This window comes from Pseudonaja textilis, chromosome 3 (assembly GCF_049901715.1).
Source record: "Pseudonaja textilis isolate UNSWEBS1 chromosome 3, rPseTex1.2, whole genome shotgun sequence".
In the NCBI taxonomy this organism is placed as follows: Eukaryota; Metazoa; Chordata; class Lepidosauria; order Squamata; family Elapidae; genus Pseudonaja; species Pseudonaja textilis.
The window spans coordinates 1,008,669-1,030,653 of NC_141992.1; the positions used below are offsets into that span (position 1 = coordinate 1,008,669).

Consider the following 21,985-nt stretch of genomic DNA (forward strand, 5'->3'; position numbering starts at 1 on the left):
ATCCTCCTGCTTCCTGGATGTGAAATTCCCAGCGGGGAGAATAAATAGAGCCAGCAGCCCGAGGGTGAGGCAGACGGCTTCATCATGTCTTCTGGAGGTCTTCTTCTCCTGCTGGGACTCCTCACCCTCTGGGCGGAGCTGACCCCCGTCTCCGGCCAGGACCGTCCAAGTGAGCTTTCAGAAAGATCTGGAGACCCTTGGAAGGGAGGGGCTGAAGTGATCCGAGTTCTTCCCCCAGGGAAGGGAAACCAAAGAGCCCCATCTAGAACCTCTGGCTTGGTGGGGCTTCTCCCGGGGAGGTTCTTGAGATGGTGGTTGGGTGTTTCAAAGGTGTTTTTCAAGAGGCATCTGGACTTTGTTTTTCTTAAAGATGTTTCACTTCTCATCGAAGAAGCTTCTTCACTTCTTCAGTTCTTGAATGAGAAGTGAAATGTTTTCAAGAAATAAAGGAAGAAAGTTCAGTTGCAAAGTACCTTTGGGGCCACCATGACCTGGATGATTGAGGCTCTCCATCAACATTCTGAGTAGGCCACCAAATAATCAAATTAAAACATCCCAGGTGGCTCTTGACTGTTTCAGTCTGAGCAGGTTAGGAGGGTGCCCGGTTGGGGAATGGTGTTAAGGACTTTTGTGCTAGTCAGAAGTAGTATTCAGCAGGTAGTGACCACTTCTGGAGAACCAGTAGTGGACATTTTGAGTAGTTTGGAGAACTGATAGTGGACATTTTGAGTAGTTTGGAATCCCACCTCTGACTGGCCCCGCCAACCCCATATCTCTTCTCTGCCTCCCATTGAGTCCCAGCTGATCGGCTGGGTCTCCTTTGGTTGCCCTGCACAGGAGAACGGAGCTGGAAAGCAGGTTAGTCGGGTGGGGAGGGAAGGGGGATTTTACAGTATCCTTCCCCTACCACGCCCATCAAGCCACACCTACCAAGCCACACCCACAGAACCGGTAGCAAAGAAATTTGAATCCCACCAGCTAGCTAATCAGATAACATTCTCCCCCTCCATAATTAACAGGCTTTTGCTATCTTCCTGCTGACACGGGGCCATGTGAAGCGTTAATCATTCGCTTCTACTACAACTCAACTTTGAACAAATGTCAAAAGTTTAACTACGGTGGATGCCGTGGCAATGCCAACAATTTTGTGACCAAAGATGAATGCCACCGCACCTGTGTTGGTAAGTAGAGGAGGAGATCCGGACTGACCTCTTCACTGAAAAAGAGCTGCTGCCTCTTAACCTTAATCCTAGGGTGGCTTAATGTAACAGTGTGGTCCTCACAACAAGCTATGATTGATTCGATAGGAGGGAATCGGCGTCACTCCGGTTGAACTGTGGAATTTCTGATGCTCTCTGAGCTGGGTGGTTTCCTTGCTGTTTCATGGCTGAATGAGGGAACATCACCCTGGCTAGAAGGGAGGGGGTTTGACAAGAGGGAGGAGGAGGAGGAGGAGGAGGAGGAGGAGGAGGAGGAGGAGGAGGAAGACTGTGGGGTCCTTGGTGGTCTCTGAGCTGGGTGGTTTCCTTGCTGTTTCATGGCTGAATGAGGGAACATCACCATGGCTAGAAGGGAGGGGGTTTGACAAGAAGAGGAGGAGGAGGAGGAGGAGGAGGAGGAGGAGGAGGAGGAGGAGGAGGAGGAGGAGGAGGAAGACTGTGGGGTCCTTGGTGGTCTCTGAGCTGGGTGGTTTCCTTGCTGACCGTTTCATGACCGAACTAGGGAACATCATCAGAGCTTGAAGAGAGTGGGATTTGTAGAGAGATGAAATGGGGAGGGGGAGGAGGGGGGAGGAGGGGGGGGAGGAGGGAGTGCAGTCATTGGTGCTCTCTGAGCTTGGATATTTTCTTGCAGTCATTTCATGACCCAACTAGGGAACATCATCAGTGCAACGGAGTGTGAGGCTGGCTCCCTGATTCGATACTTCAGCTTGCCCTGAGAGCCTTGGTGGGAGTCTGGGTTTCTGGAGTAGGGAATTGTTTTTTGCTGGAGGTTTTGTCCCGGCTTATGTGGATGTCGGGATGATGGCTGCATCCTGCCCGGTCCGTGAACCACGAAGAACCCAATTCTGAGGGAGCCTCTCAGAGGTTCAACCTCCCCATTTAGCCTAAGAACTTCAGGGCACCTCCAGGAGGTCCAACGAAAGGAGACCGCTCTGGTTGTCCACCCTCTGCTTGCGGGAGGGTCCTACCTTACCCAGCCCCATATATAAGGGGAAGGGGCTCTAGAGGTTCTCCTGCTTGAGCGGGGGGGGGTGGACTAGAAGACCTCCAAGGTCCCTTCCGGCTGTACTCCGATTAGCTGAGAGGTTACAGCCCAACCATTGGCCTCACCATTATGCCTGGTTTTGCTCACACAAGACCCTTGACCTGAATCTTTCTTTCTTTCCTCCCTCCCTCCCTCCCTCCCTCCCCTCCCCTCCCTTCCCTTCCCTTCCCACTCTCTGCATCTTCAGGAGAGGAAGTTACTGGTGCCTTATGAACAGGTGGCAGGCAAAGGAGATTTTGCATGGATGGCTATCATACCTAAATATCTTGAAAATGGACAAGTATCTCTATGCCTAAGAATCACTCATATATCTAATATTTTCCTACCATTCTGTTTTATTTTCCTGGGTTTTTTCCCCTACTTTGCTCCACCACCACCACCCCTTCTGATTCATTAAATAAAGGAAGAAAACTTTCTCTGAGTTGCCTCATTGTCTCTAGACAGACCATCAGGGAGTAGCAGAGTCTCCGTGTCCATCCCGGACTTAACTCTGGAGTAAACTTCGTAGAGGCTGAGTGTCAGGGATTTTCGGATCCGAGAGAGGCTCCCCTTACGCATTCTCTCTGGAAAGCCACGCGGGGGATCGATGCGCTGCCTCTCAGCCCCTCTTCCTCTGGCATGAGGGGGGGGAGATACGGGTCAAGGGGGGGGAGGGGAAACCCCCAAAGGGGCCGAAGGAGACACCGGAGACCGAGAGGGCAGCTGGAACCAAAGCTTTATTGCACAGAAGAAGGAATGAGCCCAGGGTGGGGTTTGGGGGGAGGGTCTCCAGGGGGGTCCAGGGCAGAAGCAGGGTCTTTGGGTCAAGTTGGAACTGTAGATCCAATCCAGGAGGGTCTCCTCATTGGTCATGCTGTAAAAACAAAGGTTCAGATGTGAGGTTTCTGCCCAGAACTGCCTCCAGTGCTTCTCCCGGCCTCATCTTAGAACCAGGGAGACCCAAAGGTGAAATCAGCAGGAATGTCCCGATTGGGAGAGAGTCGGGAATCAATGGGGAATCAACTCCTCCCTGGAGTTATAGGCAGCGGTGGGATTCAAATAATTGAACAGTCGGTTCTCTGCCCTAATGATTTCTCCCGACAACCAGTTCACCCAACTGCTCAGGAAGTTAAGAACCGGTTCTCCCGAAGTGGTGCGAACTGGCTGGATCCCACCACTGGTGATCGGGCTCCAACTCTGAAGGTTTCAAAAAAAGGTGAGACAGAATCCCTCCGGGCTGTGCTAAGGATTTCTGCCCTGGAAGGAAAATGGATTAGATGACTTCCAATCTCTTTCTCCAATCCTTTCCTTCTAGGAGATCTCAAGGCCATTGCTTGGAGCACAGACAAGGCCGTGAGCTTTCTAATTCTGCCCTGGAGCATTTATGAGAGTCAGAAATGTGGGACTGTCACCCTAACCCCCTGGCGAAGCTATGGGACCTTCCTGTCACCAGAGCATGGACCAGTTTTGGGCTGCTCAAAGGATGAGCCGGACCAAACTTGGCAAAGGAGTTCTGTCCCGGCCTCTCCTTCTCCTGGAAGTCCTGATCACCTCTGGCTTCCTGACCAGGCTGGAGGAGAGCCACCTTCTTCAACCCTGCCCAGCAGCAGCTGAACTGGGGGGCCACCATTCTACCAATGGAGGTTCAGGAGGAGGAGAAGTCAAGGGACACTAGGAGGGGGGGATGTGGAGGGTCTGTCTCATGGCTTCCACCGAGTGAGGGGGGTTACCTATCAGGAAGAGGGTTGCCACTACCACACTAAAGAAGGCTTGAGCATCAGGGCGCACCCGCTCTACCTTTGCTGGACACACGGACAGCTTGAAAGACCCCGAGGAACCTTCATACGCCCAGACCTGGTCGGAGTCCTGGAGACCCACACAGCCCTTCCTTTGGTCTAAGCAAGCTGCACAAGGGACAATGCACGGCACATACCTTAGTTCACAAAGATCGGGTCCCTGCACTCATCTATGCAGCCGTAACTGCAACACTTCTGCTGCCCAGGACAACTCCAGTCATTTTTACACTCCTTGACGCAAGGAGGTTTTTGAGGGCGTGGGGGACACAGTCCAGGTTTTTCTGCAAAAGAGAAGACCCCCAAATCTTTAACACTCTTCCCCAACCTGGTGCCCTCTTTACATACTCAGATTGCAAGCAGTCGAGAGCCACGGAAGATGTTTTAAATTGGTTTCCTTCTCTGGGGTTTCAACCGGATGTTTGACGGGATGGTTCCTGTTGCTCAAAATCCCGATTCTGCTGCTGCGTTGAGTCAAGATAGGTCGGCCTTCCCCTAAAATTGCATCTCTCTTCCTTGGGACCCCCTCCCATTTCTGACTCCTGTTCAGCTGACACCCAACCACCATCTCAAGAACCTCCCCGGGAGAAGCCCCACCAAGCCAGAGGTTCTAGACGGGGCTCTTTGGTTTCCCTTCCCTGGGGGAGAACTCGGATCACTTCAGCCCCTCCCTTCCAAGGGTCTCCAGATCTTTCTGAAAGCTCACTTGGACGGTCCTGGCCGGAGACGGGTGTCAGCTCTGCCCAGAGGGTGAGGAGTCCCAGCAGGAGAAGAAGACCTCCAGAAGACATGATGAAGCCGTCTGCCTCACCCTCGGGCGGCTGGCTCTATTTATTCTCCCCGCTGGGAATTTCACACCTCCAGATCCAGGAAGCAGGATGACTCCATGCAGTGACAATCCGAATTCCTTCCCCTTTCACAAGATGGTTGAACAAGAGTCGGATTGGCTGGCCACTTTGGGGGAGGCTAGCCAGGTCCCGATTGTCCTTTTCCAGCCCCCTCAAGTACACCCCAGAAGTGTAAGGTCTTTATTGGGGTACTCCGAGCTTCTAATGTGATTTCCCAAGGCCCCACTTGCAGCAGATGTGAAGTTCTCTTGAGTCTGGTACTGTTCAATTTTGGCACAAAGTCCAGGAGGGAAGGCACAAGTCCACAAATCCACACACACAAACATCGAAATCCAGGCACAGTCTGAAGTCCATAAATGGTAACCAAGCCAAGGTACGAATCCAGAATCCAAGGAGCAATTCTGAGGTCGAAAGACGTGGTAAACGAAGCCCAGGTCCAGACTCAAGTCAAGAAGTAGGGGAAATGGGCAGTTGTTTCCAACATCAGGCTGCTCTTCCTCCTCCTGTCTGCAATCCCCTTCCCTTCTAGCACTGATGATGTTCCCTAGTTGGGTCACGAAATGTCTGCAAGAAAGCAACCAATCTCAGAGAGCACCGAGGAGCTCACAGTCTCCTCCTCCTCCTCCTCTTTTCTTCCTCCCTCTCCTCCTCCTCCTCAAATCCACTCCTTTCTAGCAACGCGTAATGAGACACCTGCAAGTAAACAACCAATGACCCTACAATCCTCCTCTTCCTCTCTACAAACCCCACTCTCTTGTAGCGGTGATGAGCTAGTTGTGTAATGAAATGTGTGCAAGAAAGCCACCAGGCTCAGAGAGCACCCAGGAGCCACCAATCCAACACTGAGCGACCAGTTTCCTCTTCCCTCTTGGCAGGATTTACCTGACAGGGCTGGCCCAGCCTCCATCCCCACCTCTGAACTGCAGCTGAGCAGCCCTGTCACGCCACTTGCAATCCTGCAGAAACCCAGCAGTTGCTACTTGGATGCTGCTTTCAATGTTTGGTATCGATGAGGCTTATTGATGTGCAGCCACTGCTTAGACTTCTCCTGAGCCTTTAGACCTTGCCTAATCCAACTCCATCTCTCCCTGCAGTTGAAGTTCTCTCTGTCTTGTGAAATTTAGGAGTTTCCGTTGGTTCTTCTAACTGCCAGTTGGCAATGCTAGTCAGGCCGGAGGGCCCCTCCCTCAACACCCATCTATTAACCAACCCTGGTTAAGGAGGAAGAGGATTAATGAAAGAGGAGCGATCAATATCCCAAGCGGGCAGGAGAAGCTGCTGTGTGCCAACCCTTCCTATTCATGGACCAATCTTATTGCCCTGAGGACATCACCAAGAACGGCAATGAAAGGTGATCAATATGCAAACAGGTTCTCAGAGCACCAAGGATCCACCAGGAGACACCAAGGGTGGGGCCACAAGGGTTTCTCTTGGGTCCTCTGCTCTTCGGTGTGGCTCTGAATCTTGGGATGAAGAGGGAGGGGAAACGCAAATTGATTGCATGGAAGAGGTAATCCTCTGGAAGAAAAAACAACAAATAAAATAAAAGTTTCCATTGGTTCTTCTAACTGCCAGTTGGCAATGCTAATCAGTGTGCCCTTACTAAGGCTTTATAAAGTGGCCCCGATACTTCGCCTGGTTTTGATTCTATGCCTCTATTTATACAACCCAGGATTGTGTTCGCCTTTTCGGCTCCCGCCACAACTGCCGGCTCACGTCTAAGAGATTGTCACTTAGACTCCAAGGTCCATCACAGTTCCTGTTTTTGAGCTGGGTTTCTCCTAATCTGTACTTTTACCTTTGGAGTTTCCCGTCTGTTCCATGAAATAGGATCCATTTCATTAGAAGTGACCCTGCAGATCATTTCTGTAAGACAGAATTTTTGCAAGTGAACAGGCTCAACCCAGCCTCCCTCCCCACGTCTGAACTGCAACGGAGCAGCCCTGCTATACCAGTTGCGATCCTGCAAAAGCCCAGCAGTGGTTATTTATTTTTTATTTTATTTATTGGTTTGTTTGTCAGGCATGTATGGTAAAACCATGTGTAAGTATGAACCTAACATATAAATATATAAGTATGAACAGATAAGAAATGAATATGAATAAAGGAAACAGTAGGACAGGGACGCTAGGCTTGCTGGTGCGCTTATGCAAGTCTCCTTACACACCTCTCAGGAGTGGGGTAAGGTCCATGGTAGACAGGTTTGGTTAAAATTTTGGCGCCTTGAGGCTGGAACAACAGAGTCAGGTCATGAATTCCAGGCATTGACCACTCTGTTGATGAAGTCGTATTTTCTACAGTTGAGTTTGGAGCGGTTTACCTTGAGTTTGTATCTACAGTTTGCCCATGTGTTATTGTGGTTGAAGCTGAAGTAGTCATTGATGGGTAGGACTTTGTAGCAGACAATTTTGTGAACTAAGCTTCGATCAGACTGTAGGCGGCGTAGTTCTAGGTTGTCCAGGTCCAAAATGTCTATTGTGAGCAGTGGAGTGGAAGACTCTTCTCGTGAAATACCTCTGGACTTGCTCAATTGAATTAATGTATGTTACACAGTGTGGATTCCAGGCAGAGGAGCTGTATTCGATCTACTTTTTTGGCAATGCTGTTACAGTGAGCTCTGGGGCTTAGATCTTTTGAAATGAGTACTCCCAGGTCCTTGACAGAGAGTGGGTTGTCCACAAGGTTATATCCTCCCAGTTTGTTTTTCGTGTTCTGATTTTTGTCGCCAACGTGTTAGACAGAGCATCTGAAGTTGCCAAGTGTTCGACCATTTTGACACAGAGTCAAGGTCGCTTTGTAGGGTAGCAGTATTGTCAGGGGTGTTAAATAGTTTTATGTCATCAGTGAAGAGTTGCTTATAATAGGGTTGCAATGGTCATTTATTTAAATTAGACAGAGAGGGGGTCCTAGTACACTGCCATGGGGGATACCGCTGTTAACTGGTGCAGGGTTGGATAGCGCACTCCCTATTTTGACTACTTGTTGCCTGTTTGACAGGAATGCAGCTATCAATTTGTGCAGTAATCCAGAAATGCCTTAAGAATGTAGTTTTAATAGTAGTTTGACGTGTACCACTGAATCAAAGGCTTTGCAGATGTCTATGTAAATTGCGTTTATTGCTTTACCCCGGTTGAGTTGTGTAGTCCAAATGTTTCTCCAGTGTAGGAGTTGTAGATTACAGGACAAATTTTTCCTGAAACCAAACTGTTTGTTAGAGAGTGGGCGTGGACATCAACAGCTGGGAAACCTTGACCTCTGATCATTCAACTTGGAGGCTAAAGACGCAGCATGGCCTTCTTCAATTCGTATAGACCCTCGTTGAGCAGGCTGAGGCCAAAGGACAGTCCTGGAACCAGCGAAATCTGGGCGCTTGACAGGAAACAGACTATATCTGTCCTCAGTGTGGAAGGGATTGCCCCTCTCAAATTGGCCTTTTTAGCCACACTAGATGCTCTTTTAGGACCTCTTTTCAGAGCACGCTACCATCGGCTCTTGAGATGGAAGGATGCCAATTCAAATTCAATGTTAGAGAGTAGGTTGTTAGTCTCTAAGTGGAGGGTAGTGGATTGGTTGATGATTGATTTCATGACTTTGCAGGTGACAAAACATCGTGAACTTAACCTGTAATTTTCAACTAGGCTGGGATCTCCCTTTCTGAAGATAGGAATAACTGTAGCTAAGGACCATAGGACAGGCAAAGAGGTCGTTCTAAAAAAATAGCTCGTAGATTTCACTTAGTGGTTCGGCTATGGCAGTGAAAAGCTTTCTTAAGAAGAAGCCACATAATCCATCAGGGCCAATAGATAGAGACGGTTTTAGTTTGTGTAGTGCCTTTTCAACGTTATCTTCTGTAAAATGAACAGGTAGCAGATCGTTGCAATTAGTTGTGGTATGATTAGAAAATGGGGGGCCTGAGCCATTGCTGTTGATAGAGACTGAAGAAGGTGTCGAAAATATTGGCTTTAGCGGCTTCACCCTTATAGTTTTTCCTGTTAGGCCCTTTTAGGTTTTATGATTTTCGAGTCTTTAAGTTTGGTATTTACGAAATTATAGAAGGCACGGGTGGATTCTGTGTGTAACAGTTTTCCCTCTTGTTTGCAGTAGTAAATTGGTGCATTCGGCCTTTATCTGGTGGCGTAAGGTTTTGTAGCGGTTTTTAAAGTTAGCCACGTAGCCAGTTTTGTTTGCTCGCCAGAGAGATATTTTTCTTGGATTGTAATTTTCTTATTGTTATGGGTAGTTTGTTTTTATTTTTGGCTTTAGGAGTTATTTTAGGTGTGTATAAATTAATGACTTCAAGCAAAAAAGTGTTATAATGGTCTTCTGCATCCTTACAACTCGTGAACAGAAGGCGCCATTCAAGAGATGTGAGGTCTGCAAATATGGCTTTTTTATTGTTATAATTTGGAGTCTTCTTGTTCTCTAATTTCAAACATCAATTTACCGTATTTCCCCATGTATAAGCACCCCCTTTGTATAAGCCACCCCCCCAATTTTTGGACTGTGAAGTTTTGAAAAAAATATTTTATTAGAGAAACAAGTTATGAAGAAAGAAAATTTACAAAGAAACAAAATTCGACGTCTAGATCTACAACTTCGGTCATGACGCCGAAAGCGGTGCGGGCGACGCTAGCAATCTACGCATCGGAATGAGAGTAGGAACGAAGCATTCAGGCCGATGCCTAGCGTATGCATTTCTATCGCGTACTCGCACTCGTAATCGTATCGTCACTTACAATTTTTACAAAAAAGTATAGCATACTGCTGGAAAACCAGTTTATTCCTACTTTATTATTTTATGCATTTTTCACGTATAAAAAGTGTACCTGCTTTGTATATGCCACCCCCCTACTTTTTGGGCTTGAAAATTTTGGAAAAAAGGGGTGGCTTATACATGGGGAAATACGGTACTCATTTCAGCACAGTCCATAATTTTCTTAATAACTTCCTCCTGCATAGGTATTTTTTCATTTTTCCAATTCTTAGAAAATACAATTCAAGCTACTGTTAAAACATTTACAATTTGAAACCGGAGTTTTTTTTTATTGGGAATCTTACCAGATGCATACAGTAAAGACTTGAAATATCTGATTGTAAAGGTATTAACTGCGGCTAGGATTGTATTTGCTAAAAATTGGAAAAATGAGAAAATTCCATTGCAGGAAGAAATTATTAAGAAAATATTGGAATGTGCTGAGATGAGTAGATTGACATTTGAAATTAGAGAGCAAGAAGATAAACAATTTTATAAAATTTGGGACCTTTTCTATCAATGGTTGGATGATAAAATACAATAATAGAATATTTAGAATGTTAGATAATAAGGAATATCTTTGTTTTTTCTTTTTCTTTTGTTATTTGACATCATATCTATAAAGTGTTTTTTTTAGGATAGATTTGGTATGATTATATGATTTGTTATAGAATAAACTACCTAAATTATAGTTATCTCATAAAGTATGAATGAATAAAATTATAGTCAAATGATTTTTTAATAATGATATGAGGACATATAAGTTTGGATTGATAATAAGAGTTATTATGTAACATAACCGTAATTGACACTAGGAAATGATTGCACAAAACTGATGAACCAACCGACACACTGTTTGTATATATGTACGGAACAGAGCTGATGTTTTTATGTTTTGTTTGTTTTGTTTGTTCTTAAAAAAACCAATAAAATTGTTTTCAAAAAAAAAACCAAAAACATTTACAATAAAATATTTCAGTTCTTCATTAAATATTTCAGTTCTTTTGTATATTTCCGGCATAATTCCCAATAAAAATATCTCTGGTTCGAAATCTATGTGTTGTTTTATCCTTTTTTCCAACCACGTGTGGATTTTAGTCCAATGTCTTTTTGCACCCAAGCATATCCACCACATATGGTCATATGAACCAGGTATCTGATGCCATTTCCAACATTTATCCGATTTGTTCTTGAACATTCTCGCAATTCGCGTTGTGGGTAGATGCCACCTGTAAAACATCTTATACAAATTTTCTTTATATGCAGTTGTGATCTGAACAATGGTTGAGCCTGGTGTTGTTCGTTACCCACTGCTCCAGCCCCGGAGTTGTAACAGCATTGTGCAGGCTTGCATGTATAGGTTCCGTTGCGCATTCATTTAGGGTCCAAATAATAAGAGGTAGATTGAGGTCACCAAGAAAGATAAGAGGGTGCCGGCAGGAAGCTGCCCATGTTAGAAGTGCAGTTAGGTTGTTCATAGGACCAAGGTCATAATCAGGGGCTCTGTAACATGGCAAGAAACGAAGTGTGGTATTTGGGGACAGTTCCCAGACAATAGTCTCAGGAAGAGGAAGCTCTGGAGCAACGTTAATGTTTTTCAGACCTCGGGGCTTCTTATAGAAGGTAGCAACACCCCCCCCCCCCACGATTATCACTGTCAGATTGGAAAACGTGACAGTCACTGTAACAACGGAGTCTGGAAAAATAAGATCGAATAGAGAAACATCAGAGTTGGAAGGGTCCTTGGAGGTCTTCTAGTCCAACCCCTTACTCAAACAGCAGACCCTATTCCATTCCAGACAAATGGTTGTCCAATCTCTTATTAAAAACATCCAGCAATGGAGTGCCCACCACTTCCGAAATCATTCTACTCATCCCATTCATTGTTCTCACTGTCAGGAAATTTCTCCTTAGTCCTAGGTTATATCTCCCTTTATGACCTTCCACCCATTTCTTCTTGTAATGAGTCCCAAAGAGGCTTTTTTCAAGAAGCAACCGAATTTGATGGTTTTTCTTTGAAGACGTTTCCCTTCTCATCCAAGAGGCTTCTTCAGCTCTGGAGAAGCTTCTTGGAGGAGAAGTGAAATGTCTTCAAAGAAAATCCAGAAGGTCCAATTGCCTCTTGAAAAAAGCACCTTTGGGACAACCATGACCTGGAGGACTGAGAATCTCCACAGACATTCTTGTAATGAGGTAATTTGGGGTTTTATTTCTTTTTTCTTCCAGAGGATAAACTGTCCCATGCGATCAATTTGCATTGCCTCCCTCTCTTCGCCTAAGGATTCAGAGCTTCATCGAAGAGCAGAGGACCCAAGAGAAACCCTTGTGGCCCCACCCTTGGTGTCTCCTGGTGGATCCTTGGTGCTCTGAGAACCTGTTTGCATATTGATCGCCTTTCACTGCCGTTCTTGGCGATGTCCTCAGGGCAATAAGATTGGTCCATGAATAGGAAGGGTTGGCACACAGCCGCTTCTCCTGCCCGCTTGGGATATTGATCGTTCCTCTTTCATTAATCCTCTTCCTCCTTAACCAGGGTTGGTTAATAGATGGCTGTTGAGGGAGGGGCCCTCCGGCCTGACTAGCATTGCCAACTGGCAGTTAGAAGAACCAACGGAAACTCCTAAATTTCACAAGACAGAGAGAACTTCCACTGCAGGGAGAGATGGAGTTGGATTAGGCGAGGTCTGAAGGCTCAGGAGAAGTCTAAGCAGTGGCTGCACAGCAATAAGCCTCATCGATACCAAACATTGAAAGCAGCATCCAAATAGCAACTGCTGGGTTTCTGCAGGATTGCAAGTGGTGTGACAGGGCTGCTCAGCTGCAGTTCAGAGGTGGGGATGGAGGCTGGGCCGGCCCTGTCAGGTAAATCCTGCCAAGAGGGAAGAGGAAACTGGTCGCTCAGTGTTGGATTGCTGGCTCCTGGGTGCTCTCTGAGCCTGGTGGCTTTCTTGCACACATTTCATTACACAACTAGCTAATCACCGCTACAAGAGAGTGGGGTTTGTAGAGAGGAAGAGGAGGATTGTGGGGTCATTGGTTGTTTACTTGCAGGTGTCTCATTACCCATTGCTAGAAAGGAGTGGATTTGAGGAGGAGGAGGGGAGGAGGAGGGGGAGGAGAGGGAGGAAGAAAGGAGGAGGAGGAGGAGGAGGAGGAGACTGTGGGCTCCTTGGTGCTCTCTGAGCTTGGTAGTTTTCTTGCAGACATTTCATGACCCAACTAGCTAGGATCATCAGTGCTAGAAAGTAGCAGTGTTTGTGGAGAGGAAGAGGAGGAAGAGGAGGAGGAGGGGGAGGACTGTGGGATCCCTTGTGCTCTCTGAGCTTGGTGTTCTTCTTGCAGGTGTTACCTGAATCCTAACAGGTAACATCATCAGTGCTAGAATGGAGGCGGGTTGCAGAGAGGAGGAGGAAGAGGAGGAAGAGCAACATGATGTTGGAAACAACTGCCCATTATTCATCACGTGCATACACTCTAACTCCATGTCTTCCATTTCCTTGATGCCATTCCTGCGCTTTGTTTGACTACATATTTGGAACTTGGAATTGCTCGTTGGATCCTTGGCTTGGTTACCATGTGTGGACTTTGGATTGTTCCTGGGTTTCATGTTTTGTGTGTGTGTGTGTGTGTGTGGATTTGTGGACTTGTGCCTTCCCCCTTGGACTTTGTGATCCTGTGCCTAAATTGAACAGTACCAGACTCAAGAGAACTTCACATTTGGTGGGAGTGGGGACCTGGGGAAGGTGAGGAGACCCAGGAGACAGAGGAGGAGGAGGAGGAGGCCGTGTGCAGCCTTCATGGTGCCCAAATAGCAGGAATGCCAGGCTGGATTGGACGGAAGGAGCCCTGCTTTGAGGAATCTAGAAGATACCTTGCAGGAACCAGAGGAAGAAATGGAAGGATGTTGAGATCTCTTTCTCAATGCAAGGGACTGTTGGCTTTGCCCACATCAGGAAGAGCCAATAGATGGGGTAACACCTGTCATCTGTATCAAGGGAGTCCTGTTGTGTTTGGACTGGTGAGCCCTGGGCTGTTGCTTCTTCCTGGATCTTGACTTACGCAATGTCATCCTGGGTTGCAAAACAAGTTTGCATGTTGGCATCACAAATTGTACCCTGACAAAACGGGATTGGAAGGGTCATGCTGAGAGAATCACACGCCTCGCCTCATGGTCCCAGCTGCAAATCACGAGGGTCCATCTGTGTCCTGCAGCTGCAAGGGGGCATTCGGTAGATTCTGGAAGAGTTTCATCTCCACTGTGGAAATTGATGGGTGGAGGGTGGAAATGGATGCTTTTTGATCAATTATTCTCCACTAACAAACAATTTGGTTTCAGAAAAAAAATATCCTGTAATCTGCAACTCCTACCCTGCAAAAACATATGGACTTCACAAGTCAGCCAGGGCAAAGCAATAGACACTATTTACCTAGACTTCTGTTAAGACTTTGATTCAGTGGTACATGACAAACTACTTCTAAAACCAAAATCTTACAGTATCTCTGGACACCTACATAACTGGATAGCTGCATTCCTGTCAAACTTAGGCAACCAATGATCAAAATAGGAAGCAGCCTATCAAATCCCATACCTGTTAACCGTGGTGTCCCCCAAGGCAGCGTGCTAGGACCTACTCTCTTTATACTTTACATAAATGACCTTTGTGATCAAGCTAAAAGCAACTGCCTTCTTTTCGCAGATGATGTAAAACTATTCACGACCACCGACAATGCTTCTATCCTTCAAAAAGACCTTGACTATGTGTCAGAATGGTCAAACAAGCGGCATCTTCAAATCTCAACAAACAAATGCTCTGTCTTACATATTGTCAAAAAAAAAATCAGAAAATAAAATACAAGCTGGACAGACAAGACCTTGTGGATGACCCTCATTTGTCAAGGACCTTGAAGTTCTCATCTCTGATGATCTGAGTGCTGGAGCCCACTGTAACAACATAGCCAAAAAGACATTAAGAGTTGTTAACCTAATCCTACGAAGCTTTTTCTCCAGTAATATTGTACTACTAACTAGAACATACAAAACATTGGCTAGACCACTTCTCAAATACAACTCATCTGTCTGGAATCCGCATTGCATATCAGACATTAATGCAGTCTAGAGAGTCCAGAGATATTTCACGAGAAGAGTCCTCCACTCCTTTACTCCTCTACTCACAACAGAATACCCTATACCTCCAGACCTGAAATTTAGGCTTAGATAACTTAGAACTATGCTGCCTTCAGTCTGACCTAAGCATAGTACATAAACTTATCTATTGCAATGTCCTACCCGTCAATGACTACTTCAGCTTCAACCACAACAATACAAGAGCACACAAGGTAAATTGTACCAAACTCGATTGCAGGAAATACGACTTCAGCAACAGATTGGTCAATGTCTGGAATACTCTACCTGACTCTGTGGTTTCTTCCTCAAACCCCCAAAACTTTAACCTTAGACTGTCTACTCTTGACCTCACCCCTTTCTCAAGGGGTCTGTAAGGGGGCCTGCATAAGCGCACCAACGTGCCTACTGTCCCTGTCCTAATGTCCCCTTTTTATTCGTATCCATTTCATGTATTCATAACCATGTTTATACTTATACCTGTTATCTAATACTTGCTTGACAAAATAAATAAATAAAATAAATAAGCAAACAGGAGACCTCAAATCCCCAGATGAAGATGAGAAGAAACATTGGCAGCTGGTTGCTGCCAATCATGTATTTATAATCATGTATATACTTATATCTGTTATCTGATACATGCTTGACAAATAAATAAATAAAGGTCTGCTGAGAAATTAATTCCTGCCCATTGTGGAAGTTATCGGTGAATTATGAACAGAAGGCTTGCAAAGGAGACATTTCATGAACACCTATAATAACATATGCCTAAAACATATACATTCTACATGCATAAAACGTTCTCATCTATCTAATTATTATTTTTCTGCCATTCCATTTTCTTGTTCTCTAAATTTGCTCATTTTCTTGCAGATGTTTCATTACCCATCTAGGGAACAACATCAGTGCTAGAAGAGAGGGGTTTTTGGAGGGGGAGGGGGAAGGGGAGGGAGACTTGGTTATCATGCATGGACTTTGAAGTGTGCCTGGATTTCAGAGGTTGTGTGTCTGGATTTGTGGACATTTGCCTTCATTCTTGGACTGTGTGACCCTGGGCCTAGATTGAACAGTACCAGACTCAACAGAACTTCACATTTGGTGCAAGTGGGAACCCGGGGAATAAGGCTAGGGTCTCGGAGTGCCTCTTGTGTGAAGGGACGGACTGGAACACAACAAAAGGGACCTGCCTAGCTTTCCCCAAATTGGCCAGCCAATGCAACTCTGAACGTTGTCATCTCATGTTCAACCAACTTATGAAAGAGAAAAGAATTCAAATTGTCTCTGCATTAAGTCATCCCGCTTCCTGGATCTGGAGTTGTGAAATTCCCAGTGGGGAGAATAAATAGAGCCAGCAGCCCAAGGGTGGTGCAGACGGCTTCATCATGTCTTCTGGAGGTCTTCTTCTTCTGCTGGGACTCCTCACCCTCTGGGCGGAGCTGACCCCCGTCTCCGGCCAGGACCGTCCAAGTGAGCTTTCAGAAAGATCTGGAGACCCTTGGAAGGGAGGGGCTGAAGTGATCCGAGTTCTCCCCCAGGGAAGGGAAACCAAAGAGCCCCGTCTAGAACCTCTGGCTTGGTGGGGCTTCTCCCGGGGAGGTTCTTGAGATGGTGGTTGGGTGTCAGCTGAACAGGAGACAGAAATGGGAGGGGGTCCCAGGAAAGAGAGATGCAATTTTAGGGGAAGGCCGACCTATCTTGACTCAATGCAGCAGAAGAATCAAGATTTTAAGCAACAAGAATTATCCCATCAGCCATCTGATCCAAACCCCAGAACAGGAAACCAAACTGAGACATCCCAGGTGGTTCTTATTTTCTTGCAATCTGAACACGCTAAGACAGCGCCAGGTTGGGGAAGTGAGTTAAAGATTTTTGTGCTAGCGACTCAAATAATGTTCCCGCTCCCCTTTCCATTTTTCACAGAGTATTGTTATCTCCCTCCTGACCCCGGACGATGTAAAGGCTATTTCCCTCGCTTCTACTACAACCCGGCTTCAAACCAATGCCTCGTGTTTATTTATGGGGGATGCCAGGGCAATGCCAACAGGTTTAAGACCAAAGATGAATGCCACCGCACCTGTGTTGGTAAGTAGGTAAGGAGTTGTGGACTGGCCTCTTCATTGAAAAGGAATTGCTGCCTCTTTACATTAAGCATAAGATGGGTTAATGGAACATCGTGACTCTCACAACAGGCTACGATTGATTCAGTAGAAAGGAATCTTTGCTACTCAGGTTGAACTCTCAGGTTGAAATGGGGAGGAGGGGGGTGCACATTTGCACCCCCAGCATTCTGAGTTAAGAGAGAGGAACCCAGTTATAAAGTCCAGCCCTGGGTCCAGAGAGGTTGACTCCAAAAGGAAATTGCTGTGCTTTGTGGGTAAGGGGAGGAGGTGGGAATCCGGCTCCAACCGGCAGCATCTTATCTGGACAGAAGGAGAAGTTTTGGATCCTGAAAGGTCCAGGGACGGGATCTTTCTTGATCTGGGATTCCAATTCCAGAGGATTCTCTCAGCCATGGGATCTTCTCTTTTGCAGAAAAACGTCTCCAGGGGTGGGATTCTACCAGTTGACGCCTATTCGCTAGAACCGGTTGTTAACATTCTAAGCAGTTGGGAGAACCGGTTGTTAGAATAAATTACTGGGCTAATCCTGTAAGGAAGGGGAGAAGGAAACATTCTGGTGTTGCTTGTAGAAACTGCCTCTCCATTAACCTTTATTACGTTCTTGGCAGGACTAGACTTCCTGTCTCTGGAACTTCTCTGGAGTTATTTTCCCCTCCTTTGCTGGTACTTTGCTTGGGTGGAGGGATCATTCAAAGTTACAGTGGCATTGAAAAAAGTGACTTGTGACCATTTTTCACACTTACGACTGTTGCAGCACCCCCACAGTCATGAGAGGCCAGGCGAGGAGATGCGTGCCTCAATGTGAGTGATATGGAGTTGGCCACGCCCAGCCAATAACATGACCACCAAGCCATGTCCACCCAGTCACCTGACCACCAAGCTACTACCACACCTAAGCCACGCCCACAGAACCAGTTGTTAAAAATTTGAATCCCACCCCTGAGTGTGTCCCCAGGGCCCTCAACAACAACAGCAACAAAAACTTCCTTGTCTTGAGAAGTGTCAACATGACTGGAACTGTCCTGGGCAGCAGAAGTGTTGCTGCTACAGTTGCCTGTCTGAGTGCAGGGACGTTGTCTATACGATGCATGGTAGCTCCAGTACATTGTCCCTTGTGCGGTCTGCTTAGACCAAATCAGAGGTGGTATTCAGCGGGGTCTGACCTGTTCTGGGGAACCAATAGTGGAAATTTTGAATAGTTCAGAATCCCGCCTCTGACTGGCCTCACCCCCATCTCTTCTCTGCCTCCCATCGAGTCCCAGCTGATTGGCTGGATCTCCTTTGGTTGCCCTGCACAGGAGAACGGAGCTGGAAAGCGGGCTAGTGGGGTGGGGAGGGAATGGAGATTTTGCAGTAACCTTCCCCTGCCACGCCTACCAAGCCCACACAACCGGCAGTAATTTTTTTTTGAATCCCACCACTAGAGCAAAGGAATTGCCGTGTGGTGTCTTGGGCACATGAATGTATCTCCAGGGTCTTTCAGGCTGATGCAGCTCCAGGCTCTTGTCCATCAAAGGTAGAGTAGATATAGAAAGGGATGATGCCCTGACACTCAAACATTTCATTTATTTATTTATTTTGCCAATTGCTTAGATAATAGGTATAAGTAAAAACATAGTTATGAATACATGGATACGTATAAGAAAAATAAAAAGGAAACAATAGGACAGGGACAGTAGGCACGTTGGTGCGCTTATGCATGCCTCCTACTCCTCTTAGGAAAGGGGTGAGGTCAATAGGAGACAGTCTAAGGTTGAAGTTTTTGGGGTTTGGGGAAGAAACCACAGAGCCAGGTAGAGGATTCCAGACATTGACCCCTCTGTTGTTGCTGAAGTTGAAATAATGCCTTGGTGTAGTCCTGTGGGGCCCTCCTCCTTAATAGTATCTACCCCCACTTTGTGGAAGTTCTCAGGCTAACCCATCACTTCCTCTGCCACTGTCTCTTGACTTCTCCTCCTGAACAACCATGGGTTGTTGGAGAAGATGTTGGAGAAGACATTGGAGAAGATGTTCCTCCTGCCAGCCTGGCCAGGAATCCAGGTGGCTCCAGGCAATGAGGACTTCCAGGGGAAGGAGAGGCTGGGACGGGACACTTTGCTCACCCTGGTCCAGCTCATGCTCTGGGCAGGCCACAGCTGGTCCATGTTTAGGTGACAGGAAGGTCCATCACTTCATCTGGGGAGGGAAAGACAAGCTCGTATTTCTGAGTGTAAGAAATGCTCCCTGTCCAAGTTAGGAAACTCAAGTGAACATGCCCAAGCAGTGGCCTTGAGGTGTCCTAGAAAGAGAGGATGGGGGAAAGACCCTGGAGGTCTTCTAGTCCACCCTCCTTCCAGGAAAGAAAATCCTCAGCATCCTGGACAAACAAATCTCCCACCTTTGCTTTGTCATGGAAGAGAGGGAGTCAACCTCTTTCCAAAAGCCCCAGAAGACGAGGCAAGAAAGAAGGAATAAAACCCGATCAAGGAGAAAAGCAACTGAGAACTAAACGTCTGTGGAGATTGGGGACAACCTAGAAGTAAGAGGAAACTTCCTACAAGTGAGAACAATTAACCAGTGGAATAACTTGCCACCAGAAGTGATGGGTGCTCCATCAGTGAACGCTTCCCAAAAGAGACTGGATAGCCATTGTCTGAAGTGGTGCAGGGTCTCCTGCTTGAGCAGGGGGTTGGACTAGAAGATCTCTGAGGTCCCTTCCAACGTTGTGATTCTGTATTCTACTTGAAGGCCCCAGTGATGGAGCCCCATAACTCCAACGGAGAGGCTGCCCCATCGCTTCCCTTCTCTCCCAATCAGAACATTCCTCCTGATTTCAGCTTTGGGTCTCCATGGTTCTAAGATGAGGCAGGAAGAAGCACGGGGTTCAATTCTGGGCAGAAACCTCATATCTGAACGTTTCTTTTTACAGGATCCCCAACGAAGAGACCCTCCCGGATTGGAACAACTGTTCGAACTTGACCCAAAGAGTCTTCTTCAGTCCTGGACCACCCCGGAGACCCTCCCCCAACCCCACCCTGGGCTCATTCCTTTCTTTCTGCAATAAAGCTTTGGTTCCAGCTGCCCTCTCGGTCTCATGTGTCTCCTTTGGCCCCTTTGGGGTTTCCCCTCCCCCTTGATCCATGTCCCCCCGAGGATGAGGGGTTGAGAGGAAGCGCATCGTTCCTCAATGTGGCTCTCCAGAAAGAGTGCGCAGAGGAAGGAAGAGTGCCTTTATTCAACGAAGGGGAACAGAAAAGAAGAAAAACAGGAAAAGAACACAGCAGGAAAAACATTAGATACAGGAGGGTTTCTTATGGGTGTAGATACACGTTTACTTTACACGTAATAGTTGTCCATGCAAAGTCTCCTTTGCCCGCCACCTGCTTGTAAGTCATCAGTAACGTCAATTCCTGGGAGGAGAACCCAGAGCCTCTGCAGCAGAATTGCTCCCTTGGGCCCCTTCTGATGTCCCCCAAGGCTCCTCAAAGGCCTTAGTTGTCTTCTCTCCAGAATGGCCACTCCAGGATCTTCAGCCTGTTCCCATAAGCCACGTCCAGGAGGCTCCGGGTCACCTGGCAGACCCATCAACGGTCAGAGGGTTGAAAAGAGTTCCGGTCTCGGTTGGAGAAGAGACCATTGTCATCTCCTGCTACTTTCTCCACCTCAGATACACCAAGGGGAGCCAAATGCCCCACACCCATCTCCCTCCCTCTGCCCTCCCCCTTGGGAGGTCTTCTAGTCTTCTAGCCCTGCTCACACGAGTGGCCCAATGCCATTTCAGACAAACGGCTGCCCAATTTCTTTCTTAAACTCCTCCGCTGTTGGAACACTCGCAACTTCCGGAAGGAAATTGTTCCACCGGTTAATTGTTCTCACTGTCAAGAAATTTATCCTCAGTTCGAGGTTGCTTCTCTCTGTGATTGGTTTCCAGCCATTACTTCTTATAATGAGGTAATTGTGGATTTTATTTCTTTCTTCCAGAGGATAAACTGTCCCGTGCGATCAATTTGCATTGCCTCCCTCTCTTTGCCCAAGGATTCAGAGCTTCATCGAATAGCAGAGGACCCAAGAGAAACCCTTGTGGCCCCACCCTTGGTGTCTCCTGGTGGGTCCTTGGCGTCCTGAGAATCTGGTTTGCATATTGATCACGTTTCACTGCCGTTCTTGGCAACGTCCTCAGGGCAGATAGATTGGTCCATGAATAGGAAGGGTTGGCACACAGCGGCTTCTCCTGCCCGCTTGGGGTATTGATTGTTCCTCTTTCATTAACCCTCTTCCTCCTTAACCGGGGTTGCTTAATAGATGTGAGGTGGGTGAGGGAGGGGCTCTCTGGGCTGATCAGGGCAGGCAGAAGACCCAGAAGAAATCCCTAAATTTCACAAGGCAGAGAGAACTTCGACTGCACTGAGAGATGGAACACGATTTGGATGAAGCAAGATCTGATAAGGTAGAAATTTCCTACAAGTTGTGGCCTCATCGATTCCAAACATTAAAAACAACAGTCAAATAACAATTGCTTGGGTTTTTACAAAATTGCAATTGGTGTGGTAGGGCTGCTTGGTGGGGAGGTAGACTGGGTTGACACTGTCAGGTAAACATGGCAAAGAGGGAATAATTTGATCTTAGAAAAATTATCAATATAAAAGGGGGCGGGGAAAGAGAATGAGATTGCTGTAGGCAAATACCACAGGCCATCGCAACTCTTTACTAATCTCTTTACTATTCTTTACTAATCGTGGTTGATATGATAGCAACATTTCAGTATTTGAGAGGCTGCCATAAAGAAGAGGGGGTCAAATTATTTTCCAAAGCACCAGATGGAAGGACAAGAAATAATGCTCGGAAACTAATCCAAGCGAGAAGCAACATGGAATTAAGGAGAAACTTTCTAACAGTGAGGACAATGAACCAGGGGAACAGCCTGCCACCAGAAATCGTGGGCGCTCCATCACTGGAGATTTTTAAGAAGAGACTGGACAGTCACTTGTCTGAGATGGGATAGTTTCTCCTGCTTGAGCAGGGGGCTGGACTAGAAGACCTCCAAGGTCCCTTCCAGCTTATTCCATTTTATTCCATTCTATTCTTCTAATCAATTAATGAACGTATATAGGAAATATACCACA

The 21,985-nt window shown here is 46.8% G+C and overlaps 3 protein-coding genes across 5 annotated transcripts in view; 2 read left to right on the forward strand and 1 right to left on the reverse strand.

The window, feature by feature from the left end:
• The window catches only part of LOC113452063 (kunitz/BPTI-like toxin), a 126,051-nt gene that overhangs the window by 80,627 nt on the left and 23,439 nt on the right, over nucleotides 1–21,985 (forward strand). Inside the window, exons 1-3 of one of the 3 annotated variants that reach the window (XM_026724841.2) lie at nucleotides 26–169; nucleotides 1,020–1,181; nucleotides 2,456–2,901. The exons of 1 other annotated variant lie outside the window; for it this stretch is intronic. In XM_026724841.2, coding sequence (XP_026580626.2) covers nucleotides 85–169; nucleotides 1,020–1,181; nucleotides 2,456–2,481 — 273 coding nt within the window. In that variant the 5' untranslated portion in view covers nucleotides 26–84 and the 3' untranslated portion in view covers nucleotides 2,482–2,901. Of the gene's footprint in view, nucleotides 1–25; nucleotides 170–1,019; nucleotides 1,182–2,455; nucleotides 2,902–21,985 lie in introns of those variants that run through there. One more of the 3 variants, XM_087931974.1, reaches the window with a different exon arrangement.
• Nucleotides 2,967–4,839, reverse strand: LOC148125971 (scuwaprin-a-like). Its single transcript, XM_087928680.1, is given in 4 exon segments — nucleotides 2,967–3,026; nucleotides 3,028–3,121; nucleotides 4,183–4,324; nucleotides 4,747–4,839. Coding segments are annotated over 4 exon segments (363 nt in total). The 5' UTR covers nucleotides 4,832–4,839; the 3' UTR covers nucleotides 2,967–2,984.
• LOC113452233 (kunitz-type serine protease inhibitor 4-like) lies at nucleotides 16,088–19,940 on the forward strand. Its single transcript, XM_026723681.2, has 3 exons — nucleotides 16,088–16,230; nucleotides 16,684–16,845; nucleotides 19,792–19,940. The coding sequence occupies exons 1-3, from the start codon at nucleotides 16,146–16,148 to the stop codon at nucleotides 19,839–19,841; spliced, it is 297 nt and encodes a 98-aa protein (XP_026579466.1). The 5' UTR covers nucleotides 16,088–16,145; the 3' UTR covers nucleotides 19,842–19,940.

Excerpts from the sequence above, each read along its gene's own strand:
- LOC113452233 (XM_026723681.2), top strand. The coding sequence starts at position 16,146 with ATGTCTTCTGGAGGTCTTCTTCTTCTGCTGGGACTCCTCACCCTCTGG. Across the intron at positions 16,231-16,683 it reads CTCCGGCCAGGACCGTCCAA|AGTATTGTTATCTCCCTCCT; the intron begins GTGAGCTTTCAG and ends CATTTTTCACAG. Across the intron at positions 16,846-19,791 it reads ATGCCACCGCACCTGTGTTG|GATCCCCAACGAAGAGACCC; the intron begins GTAAGTAGGTAA and ends TTCTTTTTACAG.